Here is a 12,500-nt window from a genome sequence, read left to right as displayed (position 1 = left end):
ATTTAGTATTGAGGTATTTTAGTCTGGTATCGTGACAGCACTATTCCATAAAGGAGGTGAATTTGAATAGTGTGTGTGTGTGTGTGTGTGTGTGTGTGTGTGTGTGTGTGTGTGTGTGTGTGTGTGTGTGTGTGTGTGTGTGTGTGTGTGTGTGTGTGTGTGTGTGTGTGTGTGTGTGTGTGTGTGTGTGTGTGTGTGTGTGTCAGTTGCCCGTAGTGATGCGTATCCCACAGTTCTCTGCGCTGGCTCAGAACATGTGTATGATGCAGTTCTCCATTCTGGGCTACGGTGACATCATCATACCAGGTCAGAGCTTACACACACACACACACACACTCACACTCACACACACTCTCTCACACACACACACACACACCAACTGACCTCACACGACAACCTCGACTCATAGACAAACGAGTAACGTCAAAGGGCCGTTATTTTATTGTAAATGCTCCTGATGTTGCTCCAGCGTCTCCTCCAGCCTCTCTAAGCCCCGCCTCTCTGAGAGCTGCTCTGCTGTGATTGGGTGGAAAGTAAGCGCTCATTAGCATATCTGAATCTCAGTGATGTGAACAGTAACGATGGCGTGGGTTTGAGCGTCTCAGTCTCAGCAGAAAACTGAAAACTCCACATTAACAACACCAACCAAACTCTCACAGTCTCAGAGACGACGACAGGGAGAGAGGGCGGGGCTAAGAGACGCTGAGCAGCCAATCAGGACCAGAGGATGGCTTTATGCTAATTAACTACAGTGAGAGAGGGCGGGGCTAAGAGACGCTGAGCAGCCAGTCAGGACCAGAGGATGGCATTATGCTAATGAACTACAGTGAGAGAGGACGGGGCTAAGAGACGCTGAGCAGCCAATCAGGACCAGAGGATGGCATTATGCTTATGAACTACAGTGAGTGAGGGCGGGGCTGAGATGCTGAGCAGCCAATCACCTTCTTCTTCTTCTGCAGGTCTGTTGGTGGCGTACTGCAGCAGGTTTGACGTGTGGATGGGGAACTCCAGAAGAACTTACTTCATCTCCTGTGCCGTCGGTACGAGAACATCAGCAGGACTGCTCCCAGCGGCAGAGTCAGAGCATACTGACACGTGTGTGTGTGTGTGTGTGTGTGTGTGTGTGTGTGTGTGTGTGTGTGTGTGTGTGTGCGTGCAGCGTACGCCGTGGGCCTCGTGGTGACGTTTGCAGTGATGCTGTTGTCTAAGATGGGTCAGCCGGCGCTGCTGTATCTGGTCCCCTGTACGCTCCTCTCCTCCGCCATCATCGCCTCCGTCCGGAAGGAGCTCCGCCTCTTCTGGAGCGGCACCAACAACCCGGTGAGTGAACGATGAGCCGATGGTGATGATGTAATGATGATGTAACCGCGCTAAGACACGCCTCAGTCTCAGTGCTTTCACTTTCAGGTCAACTCTTAAAGGGACAGTTCACCCAAAAATGAACATCATCCCGTGATTTACTCTCCACCCCAGGTGTGTGTGACTCTCAGACGAACTCAATCAGAGTTATATTAATACAAATAAGATGGATGGATGCACTTTTAAAATGATAAATGATCCACTATAAAAGTGCATCTATCTGTCATAAAAGCGCATCCCTCCATCTGTAACTCTGTTCGTCTGAAAGCCTGAGGATGAGTAAATATAAAGTCATTTTCATTTTTGGGTGAACTATCTCTTTAAATAGTCGACATGTTTACCTGAACAATAACAGTGGTGGTCTTTCCGTCTGTGTGTGTGTGTGTGTGTGTGAGGTGTTGTAACATGAGACTGCTGTGTGTAATGTTTTTGGTCTCCATCAGGTCCTGGACGAGGCACAGAAGCCCTTGTTATCAGGTTTGAGCTCTCGTTTCTCTGTGTTGTGTTTGCTCCGCTTCCTCCTCTGGTCCTGCAGTCCTCCTGCACAGCACTAGGTGGCGTCAGCACGCTGTGTGTGTGTGTGTGTGTGTGTGTGTGTGTGTGTGTGTGTGTGTGTGTGTAGACGAGCTGCTTCTGTCTCTCCAGCATGTTGATCAGTTTCTGTGATTAGCACACACACACACACACACACACACACACACACACACACACACACACACACAGGTCTCTGACACTGATCTGAGTCTGTCTGTGGTGTTGGAAATCGCCTGCTTTCACTGAGGTCCTGTCAGTGTGAACAAATCAACATCACACACATTTACCTCACTGTAATGTTAATTAGAGTATTCATATATTATATAAATATATTCATATTTTAATTAACATTAGTTAATTATAACTGTATACATAGATATTAAATACTAATAATTAACATCACTGATTTTCATGCTGAACATTAGTTGTTGTTATTTTGCCATTGCACGTCATCATAATCATATGTGAAACTGCCCGGACACACACACACACACACACACACACACACACACACACACACACACACACACACACACACACGACTGTCACATAAACACACATAAACACACACACACACACACACACACGACTGTCACATAAACACACACACACACACACACACACACTCACACACGACTGTCACATAAACACACACACACACACACACACACACACCCACACACACACACACACACACACACACACACACACACACACACACACACACGACTGTCACATAAACACACACACACACACACACACACACACACACACACACGACTGTCACATAAACACACACACACACTCACACACACACACACACACACACACACACACACACACACACACACACACACACACACACACGACTGTCACATAAACACACACACACACACACACACACACGACTGTCACATAAACACACACACACACACACACACACACACACACGACTGTCACATAAACACACACACACACACACACATGACTGTCACATAAACACACACACACACACACACACACACACACACACGACTGTCACATAAACACACACACACACACACACGACTGTTACATAAACACACACACACACACCCACACGACTGTCACATAAACACACACACACACACACACACACACACACACACGACTGTCACATAAACACACACACACACACACGACTGTCACATAAACACACACACACACACACACACACACCCACACGACTGTCACATAAACATACACACACACACACACGACTGTCACATAAACACACACACACCCACACGACTGTCACATAAACATACACACACACACACATGACTGTCACATAAACACACACACACGACTGTCACATACACACACACACACACACACACATGACTGTCACAAACACACACACACACAGTAACGTGTCTCTCTGTGTCTCCTCAGATGGCGCTGCTGGAGGCGTGAGGAGCTGCTGAGGGTCCGTGACTGATCCGTGTTCCCTCTGACACACTAAACCCGTCGTGATGATGTCATCATCCGTCGTGATGATGTCATCATCACCATCATCACCGGGACACTTTACTACACCAAACTGAGAACGATTCTTTAAGGGGCCTTAAATTACCAGATCTTTTGTCTTTCACTTTTTTATGTGATAATTTTATAACGAAATGTTTGAAATCTTCCTCAACACTGAAATGAACAGTTTACTCTCTTCCCTTGTGATTGAAATAAAGACAAAAATGGAAACTAAACCGAGGCTCATGATGATTTCTGTGCACACACACTCCCTGACAGGTTAAAGGTGCAGTGTGTAGAGTTTATGAGGACAGAAATGTAATATAACACACACAGCTCTGTTTTCAGTGGTGTGTGAAGACCGTTATGAGCCGTTTCTATCCACACGATGACACGGATGCGGGCACTGGATTATTTCAATATTCATAAACAATGATATTTACACGATACTTTAAATACTTTGTCTCTGTATTATTTGTTTCGTCCCCCCCACTATATCTTAGGTGTCACTTATGCACCAAAATAATATTTAAGTCTAGTGTAGAATTATAACCAGTGAATAACACTGATGATCTCTTCATCTCCTGTTAGTGGGTGGGATATATTCGGCAGCAAGTGAACATTTAGTCCTCAGAGTTGATGTGTGTGAAGCAGGAGAAATGGGCAAGCGTAAGGATTTGAGGGAGTTTGGCCAGATTGTGACGGCTAGACGACTGGGTCAGAGCATCTCCAAAACTGCAGCTCTTGTGGGCTGTTCCCGGTCTGCAGTGGTCAGTATCTATCAAAAGTGCTCCAAGGAAGGACCAGTGGAGAACCGGCCACAGGGTCATGGGCGGCCAAGGCTCATTGATGACCGTGGGGAGCGAAGGCTGGCCCGTGGGGTCCGATCAAACAGACGAGCTACTGGAGCTCAAACTGCTCCAGAAGTTAATGCTGGTTCTGATAGAAAGCTGTCAGAATACACAGAGCAGCTCAGTTTGAGGCGTATGGACCAGTCAGGGGGACCTCTGACCCCTGACCCCGCCGAAAGCACCAACAGTGGCACGTGAGCATCAGAACTGGACCACGGCGCAATGGAAGAAGGTGGCCTGGTCTGAGGAATCACGTGTTCTTCTACATCACGTGGATGGCCGGGTGTGTGTGTGTGTGTGTGGCTTACCTGAGGAACACATGGCCCCAGGATGCACTATGGGAAGAAGGCGAGCCGGCGGAGGCAGTGTGATGCTTTGGCCAATGTTCTGCTGGGAAACCTTGGGTCCTCCATCCATGTGGATGACCAACACAATATTCAAAAGGTGGTCATAATGTTAAGCCTGATCTGTGTATTGTGAAACGATTGTGCTGACTGATGCTATTACAGGTAAGGTTAGGACAGGTTATGGAGTCAACAATGTAATAAAGTTTACAGAAATGAGCTGTAATGATGCATGTACACATCATATTAAGTTTATATCTCGCAATTCTTTCTTGTTTTAATATTTTTAGAGACACATTTCTGAGAGTTGAGAGGAAACGGCAGAACTGTGAGATTTATAAGCCATTTTTCGTGGTTTAAGATTTTAATATAAAGCATTATTTATAAGCCCTGAAATCATGAAGTGTGTCATTATAACAATAAACTTAGCCAGTGGGGCTGACGCGCCGCGCGCTCCGCCCCGCTCATGTGACGCGCCGCGGGCTGACTCAGCGGGAGGGACGGGCTCTACCGACTCCGTCACGCCGCGTCAGTCTGGACTCGGAGTCGCACAATTATGAAAAATCCACCTTCCGCTGGAGCTGCAGCGGACGCACACGACTCCCACCGCCGCCACCGGGCTCCCCTTCCGAGGCTTACCGAGCAGCGCCGCGCCGGTAACGGTAGATGGCTAGAGGATCCGCGCCGCGTGAGTCTGAACGGTGAAGAGAATGGTACGGATCTTTTCTTGTGTTTATCCTGCGCTGCGGGTTTCAGTCTCCGCTGCTGCATGAGACGAACGCGCTTGACAGGCGCGGAGTATCGCGTCGCATCGCGTCGCGGCTCCTTCGGGACCGAGACCGCGGCTGGAAACACCTGGCGTCGCCTTCACACCGCCGTGGTACGTAGATCAGAACGACCGTGCGCGTTCCACCGATTTAAAGCCTCCGGTTACGCGTTAGCTTAGCGGCTCGCGTCGTTTCTCGCATAACTATAAACAACCACGTGAACTAACATTATTATCAATATCCATAAGCAGAGTGCCGGGAGATCTGAGGAAATACCCGCGGTCGGATGTGCTGCACGTTGCTGCACTGTTTATATGTTTGCTAATAACTGTGTTTATGTTCATTAATATGTCATCATCATAACTTCACACTCATCCTCCGTGGCTCTTGCGGAATGTCACGTGACACTGAAACGTCATCCCCGACCGATTAATCGAATAATCGAGGCGCGACATATTAGTGTCCACACTAAGAATAATAACCATAACTGTATTAAAGCTCACACCTGGAGATAACATTGTGTTTATGATGATTTTATCTGTCGCTTTAAGGCAGGATGGATTCTGATTGGCTGTCAATGTTTTATCGATTGAACCTGAAACCTGAATTTTTGTGACTAATGTTTTATTATTATTCACAACTACCGTACGATTAATCGAATAATCGAAGTGCGGCACAGTAGATGAGTAGTGTCCACACTAAGAATGATAACTATAACTGTATTAAAGCTCACACCTGGACATTCTGTTTAATGCTGATTTTGTCTGTCGCTTTAAGGCAGGATGGATTCTGATTGGCTGTCAGTGTTTTATTGTTATATTTGTGCTGCTTGATTGAACCTGAAACCTGAATTTGTGTGACGATTATATGTGTTATTGTGACGTAAAATCTTCCAGTCCAGAGATGCAGAGATAGTGATGATAATGTGGTAGCTTTGTGTTTTTAAACAGGCCTGACAGGAAGTCTGTATGATTCTCAGATGATTTGCATACACGCGCAGGGGCGTAGCACCAAATTTTGGGCCCTGGGTACAAACCATCTTGCTGGGCCCCCGTACCATGTATGTGTATGTATAGAAAACTGACTTCTAAGGCCCTGGTTGCTCAGTACCCTTTATCCCCCCAGTCCCACGCCCCTGTACACGCGACTGTTAATTCTTCATTAAGCAAACATTGAGAGATATTGATGATGGACACTTTCTGTCCTGTGTCTGGTTTGTTGTGATGCGTTTGAATCATTTCAGTCGTAAAGAGGCAAATACGAAAACTGAGATCATTTCGGCTTTAATGTACTCTAGTGTTACTGTACTCTATTGTTACTGTACTCGCTGTTACTGTACTCTAGTGTTACTGTACTCACTGTTACTGTACTCTAGTGTTACTGTGCTCTAGTGTTACTGTGCTCTAGTGTTACTGTACTCACTGTTACTGTACTCTAGTGTTACTGTACTCTAGTGTTACTGTGCTCTAGTGTTACTGTGCTCTAGTGTTACTGTACTCACTGTTACTGTACTCTAGTGTTACTGTGCTCTAGTGTTACTGTGCTCTAGTGTTACTGTGCTCTAGTGTTACTGTACTCACTGTTACTGTACTCTAGTGTTACTGTACTCTAGTGTTACTGTGCTCTAGTGTTACTGTACTCTAGTGTTACTGTGCTCTAGTGTTACTGTGCTCTAGTGTTACTGTACTCTAGTGTTACTGTACTCACTGTTACTGTACTCTAGTGTTACTGTACTCTAGTGTTACTGTGCTCTAGTGTTACTGTACTCTAGTGTTACTGTACTCTAGTGTTACTGTGCTCTAGTGTTACTGTACTCACTGTTACTGTACTCTAGTGTTACTGTACTCTAGTGTTACTGTACTCACTGTTACTGTACTCTAGTGTTACTGTACTCTAGTGTTACTGTACTCTAGTGTTACTGTGCTCTAGTGTTACTGTACTCTAGTGTTACTGTGCTCTAGTGTTACTGTGCTCACTGTTACTGTACTCTAGTGTTACTGTACTCTAGTGTTACTGTGCTCTAGTGTTACTGTACTCTAGTGTTACTGTGCTCTAGTGTTACTGTGCTCTAGTGTTACTGTACTCACTGTTACTGTACTCTAGTGTTACTGTACTCTAGTGTTACTGTACTCTAGTGTTACTGTGCTCTAGTGTTACTGTGCTCTAGTGTTACTGTACTCACTGTTACTGTACTCTAGTGTTACTGTGCTCTAGTGTTACTGTGCTCTAGTGTTACTGTGCTCTAGTGTTACTGTACTCACTGTTACTGTACTCTAGTGTTACTGTACTCTAGTGTTACTGTGCTCTAGTGTTACTGTACTCTAGTGTTACTGTGCTCTAGTGTTACTGTGCTCTAGTGTTACTGTACTCTAGTGTTACTGTACTCACTGTTACTGTACTCTAGTGTTACTGTACTCTAGTGTTACTGTGCTCTAGTGTTACTGTGCTCTAGTGTTACTGTACTCTAGTGTTACTGTACTCTAGTGTTACTGTGCTCTAGTGTTACTGTGCTCTAGTGTTACTGTACTCTAGTGTTACTGTACTCTAGTGTTACTGTACTCACTGTTACTGTACTCTAGTGTTACTGTACTCTAGTGTTACTGTGCTCTAGAGTTACTGTACTCACTGTTACTGTACTCTAGTGTTACTGTACTCTAGTGTTACTGTACTCGCTGTTACTGTGCTCTAGTGTTACTGTGCTCTAGTGTTACTGTACTCGCTGTTACTGTACTCACTGTTACTGTACTCACTGTTACTGTACTCTAGTGTTACTGTACTCTAGTGTTACTGTACTCCAGTGTTACTGTGCTCTAGTGTTACTGTACTCCAGTGTTACTGTACTCACTGTTACTGTACTCTAGTGTTACTGTACTCCAGTGTTACTGTGCTCTAGTGTTACTGTGCTCTAGTGTTACTGTGCTCCAGTGTTACTGTGCTCCAGTGTTACTGTACTCTAGTGTTACTGTACTCGCTGTTACTGTGCTCTAGTGTTACTGTGCTCTAGTGTTACTGTGCTCTAGTGTTACTGTGCTCCAGTGTTACTGTGCTCCAGTGTTACTGTACTCGCTGTTACTGTGCTCTAGTGTTACTGTGCTCCAGTGTTACTGTGCTCTAGTGTTACTGTACTCGCTGTTACTGTGCTCCAGTGTTACTGTGCTCCAGTGTTACTGTACTCTAGTGTTACTGTGCTCTAGTGTTACTGTGCTCTAGTGTTACTGTGCTCTAGTGTTACTGTACTCGCTGTTACTGTGCTCTAGTGTTACTGTGCTCTAGTGTTACTGTACTCTAGTGTTACTGTGCTCTAGTGTTACTGTACTCTTGTGTTACTGTGCTCTAGTGTTACTGTACTCTTGTGTTACTGTGCTCTAGTCTTACTGTACTCTAGTGTTACTGTGCTCTAGTGTTACTGTGCTCTAGTGTTACTGTACTCGCTGTTACTGTGCTCTAGTGTTACTGTGCTCTAGTGTTACTGTACTCTAGTGTTACTGTGCTCTAGTGTTACTGTGCTCTAGTGTTACTGTACTCTTGTGTTACTGTGCTCTAGTCTTACTGTACTCTAGTGTTACTGTGCTCTAGTGTTACTGTGCTCTAGTGTTACTGTACTCGCTGTTACTGTGCTCTAGTGTTACTGTGCTCTAGTGTTACTGTGCTCTAGTGTTACTGTGCTCTAGTGTTACTGTACTCTTGTGTTACTGTGCTCTAGTGTTACTGTACTCTAGTGTTACTGTGCTCTAGTGTTACTGTGCTCTAGTGTTACTGTACTCTAGTGTTACTGTACTCTAGTGTTACTGTGCTCTAGTGTTACTGTGCTCTAGTGTTACTGTGCTCTAGTGTTACTGTACTCTTGTGTTACTGTGCTCTAGTCTTACTGTACTCTAGTGTTACTGTGCTCTAGTGTTACTGTGCTCTAGTGTTACTGTACTCGCTGTTACTGTGCTCTAGTGTTACTGTGCTCTAGTGTTACTGTGCTCTAGTGTTACTGTGCTCTAGTGTTACTGTACTCTTGTGTTACTGTGCTCTAGTGTTACTGTACTCTAGTGTTACTGTGCTCTAGTGTTACTGTGCTCTAGTGTTACTGTGCTCTAGTGTTACTGTGCTCTAGTGTTACTGTGCTCCAGTGTTACTGTGCTCCAGTGTTACTGTGCTCCAGTGTTACTGTGCTCCAGTGTTACTGTGCTCCAGTGTTACTGTGCTCCAGTGTTACTGTGCTCCAGTGTTACTGTGCTCCAGTGTTACTGTGCTCTAGTGTTACTGTACTCACTGTTACTGTACTCTGAGCTTGTGTGTTAGTGGGCTTGTGTGTTAGTGGGCTCGTGTGTTAGTGAGCTCGTGTGTTAGTGAGCTCGTGTGTTAGTGAGCTCGTGTATTAGTGAGCTCGTGTGTTAGTGAGCTTGTGTGTTAGTGGGCTTGTGTGTTAATTAATTCGTGTGTTAGTGATTTTGTGTGTTAGTGGGTTCGTGTGTTAGTGAATTCGTGTGTTAGTGATTTTGTGTGTTAGTGATTTTGTGTGTTAATGAATTCGTGTGTTTGTGAGTTTGTGTGTTAGTGAGTTTGTGTGTTATTCGGCTTGTGTGTTAGTGAACTCGTGTGTTAGTGAACTCGTGTGTTAGTGAGCTGGTGTGTTAGTGAGCTGGTGTGTTAGTGAGCTGTTGGTTAGTGAGCTGGTTTGTTAGTGAGCTAGTGTGTTAGTGAACTCATGTGTTAGTGAGCTGGTGTGTTAGTGAGCTGGTGTGTTAGTGAGCTGGTGTGTTAGTGAGCTGGTGTGTTAGTGAGCTCGTGTGTTAGTGAACTCGTGTGTTAGTGAGCTGGTGTGTTAGTGAGCTCGTGTGTTAGTGAGCTCGTGTGTTAGTGAGCTCGTGTGTTAGTGAGCTGGTGTGTTAGTGAACTCGTGTGTTAGTGAACTCGTGTGTTAGTGAGCTTTTGTGTTAGTGAGCTGGTGTGTTAGTGAACTTGTGTGTTAGTGAGCTGGTGTGTTAGTGAACTCATGTGTTAGTGAGCTTTTGTGTTAGTGAGCTCGTGTGTTAGTGAGCTCGTGTGTTAGTGAACTGGTGTGTTAGTGAGCTCGTGTGTTAGTGAACTGGTGTGTTAGTGAGTTGGTGTGTTAGTGAGCTGGTGTGTTAGTGAGCTGGTGTGTTAGTGAGCTGGTGTGTTAGTGAGCTGGTGTGTTAGTGAGCTGGTGTGTTAGTGAGCTGGTGTGTTAGTGAGCTGGTGTGTTAGTGAGCTGGTGTGTTAGTGAGCTGGTGTGTTAGTGAGCTCGTGTTTGTGAACTCGTGTGTTTGTGAACTCGTGTGTTAGTGAGCTCGTGTGTTAGTGAGCTCGTGTGTTAGTGAACTGGTGTGTTAGTGAACTGGTGTGTTAGTGAGCTCGTGTGTTAGTGAACTGGTGTGTTAGTGAGCTGGTGTGTTAGTGAGCTGGTGTGTTAGTGAACTGGTGTGTTAGTGAGCTGGTGTGTTAGTGAGCTAGTGTGTTAGTGAGCTGGTGTGTTAGTGAGCTCGTGTGTTAGTGAGCTGGTGTGTTAGTGAGCTCGTGTGATAGTGAGCTGGTGCGTTAGTGAGCTGGTTACGTTAGTGAGCTGTTGCGTTAGTGAGCTGTTGCGTTAGTGAGCTGGTGCGTTAGTGAGCTGGTGCGTTAGTGAGCTGGTGCTTTAGTGAACTCGTGCGTTAGTGAACTCGTGCGTTAGTGAGCTGGTGCGTTAGTGAGCTCGTGCGTTAGTGAGCTGGTGCGTTAGTGAGCTGGTGCGTTAGTGAGCTGGTGTGTTAGTGAGCTGGTGTGTTAGTGAGCTGGTGTGTTAGTGAGCTGGTGTGTTAGTGAGCTGGTGTGTTAGTGAGCTGGTGTGTTAGTGAACTCGTGTGTTAGTGAGCTTTTGTGTTAGTGAGCTGGTGTGTTAGTGAACTCGTGTGTTAGTGAGCTGGTGTGTTAGTGAGCTGGTGTGTTAGTGAGCTGGTGTGTTAGTGAGCTGGTGTGTTAGTGAACTCGTGTGTTAGTGAACTCGTGTGTTAGTGAGCTTTTGTGTTAGTGAGCTCGTGTGTTAGTGAGCTGGTGTGTTAGTGAACTTGTGTGTTAGTGAACTCGTGTGTTAGTGAGCTGGTGTGTTAGTGAGCTGGTGTGTTAGTGAGCTGGTGTGTTAGTGAACTCGTGTGTTAGTGAGCTGGTGTGTTAGTGAGCTGTTGTGTTAGTGAGCTGGTGTGTTAGTGAGCTGGTGTGTTAGTGAGCTGGTGTGTTAGTGAGCTCTTGTGCTAGTGAGCTTGTGTGTTAGTGAGCTGGTGTGTTAGTGAGCTGGTGTGTTAGTGAACTCGTGTGTTAGTGAACTCGTGTGTTAGTGAGCTGGTGTGTTAGTGAGCTGGTGTGTTAGTGAGCTGGTGTGTTAGTGAGCTGGTGTGTTAGTGAGCTGGTGTGTTAGTGAGCTGGTGTGTTAGTGAGCTGGTGTGTTAGTGAGCTCGTGTGTTAGTGAGCTCGTGTGTTTGTGAGCTCGTGTGCTAGTGAGCTCGTGTGCTAGTGAGCTGGTGTGTTAGTGAGCTGGTGTGTTAGTGAGCTTTTGTGTTAGTGAGCTGGTGTGTTAGTGAGCTGGTGTGTTAGTGAGCTCGTGTGTTAGTGAACTCGTGTGTTAGTGAGCTGGTGTGTTAGTGAGCTGGTGTGTTAGTGAGCTGGTGTGTTAGTGAGCTGGTGTTAGTGAGCTTGTGTGTTAGTGAGCTTGTGTGTTAGTGAGCTGGTGTGTTAGTGAGCTGGTGTGTTAGTGAGCTGGTGTGTTAGTGAGCTGGTGTGATAGTGAATTCGTGTGTTAGTGAGCTTTTGTGTTTGTGAGCTTGTTTGTTCCTTGACTTGTATGTATGTATACAGTGGGTATGGAAAGTATTCAGACCCCATTCAATTTTTCACTCTTTGTTATATTGCAGTCAATTGCTAAAATCATGAGTTATTTTTTTCCTCATTAATGTACACACATTAAAAAAGAAACACTCCAATATCATATGGTCCTCAGTATTCAGACCCTTTGCTGTGACGCTCATATGTCATATCGTAGTCTGAATTCTTTCCGTACCGACTGTATATACGTGTCTGTTTACCGTAGTAAAGTGACATTATTCCAACATTTGACTGTAAATGTTGAGCATCAGCACATGTTCGTCCAGCGCTCA

General features: G+C 45.5%; 2 protein-coding genes across 4 annotated transcripts in view; both read left to right on the top strand.

Annotated features, from left to right (window-relative positions):
* Positions 1-3,638, top strand: part of zgc:123258 (uncharacterized protein LOC641502 homolog) — a 19,127-nt gene extending 15,489 nt beyond the window's left edge. Inside the window, exons 13-17 of one of the 2 annotated variants that reach the window (XM_067419199.1) lie at positions 207-306; positions 960-1,040; positions 1,160-1,320; positions 1,803-1,836; positions 3,328-3,638. In XM_067419199.1, the coding sequence (XP_067275300.1) occupies positions 207-306; positions 960-1,040; positions 1,160-1,320; positions 1,803-1,836; positions 3,328-3,359 (408 nt within the window). In that variant the 3' untranslated portion in view covers positions 3,360-3,638. The remainder of the gene's footprint in view (positions 1-206; positions 307-959; positions 1,041-1,159; positions 1,321-1,802; positions 1,837-3,327) is intronic. The other variant, XM_067419200.1, reaches the window with a different exon arrangement.
* Positions 3,639-5,082: 1,444 nt separating this feature from the next.
* The window catches only part of trpm7 (transient receptor potential cation channel, subfamily M, member 7), a 109,628-nt gene continuing 102,210 nt past the window's right edge, over positions 5,083-12,500 (top strand). Inside the window, exon 1 of one of the 2 annotated variants that reach the window (XM_067419172.1) lies at positions 5,083-5,310. In XM_067419172.1, the coding sequence (XP_067275273.1) occupies positions 5,308-5,310 (3 nt within the window). In that variant the 5' untranslated portion in view covers positions 5,083-5,307. The remainder of the gene's footprint in view (positions 5,311-12,500) is intronic. The other variant, XM_067419171.1, reaches the window with a different exon arrangement.

Source organism: Pseudorasbora parva, chromosome 16 (assembly GCF_024679245.1).
Source record: "Pseudorasbora parva isolate DD20220531a chromosome 16, ASM2467924v1, whole genome shotgun sequence".
Lineage (NCBI taxonomy): Eukaryota > Metazoa > Chordata > Actinopteri > Cypriniformes > Gobionidae > Pseudorasbora > Pseudorasbora parva.
This window is presented reverse-complemented; position numbering and strand designations above follow the sequence as displayed.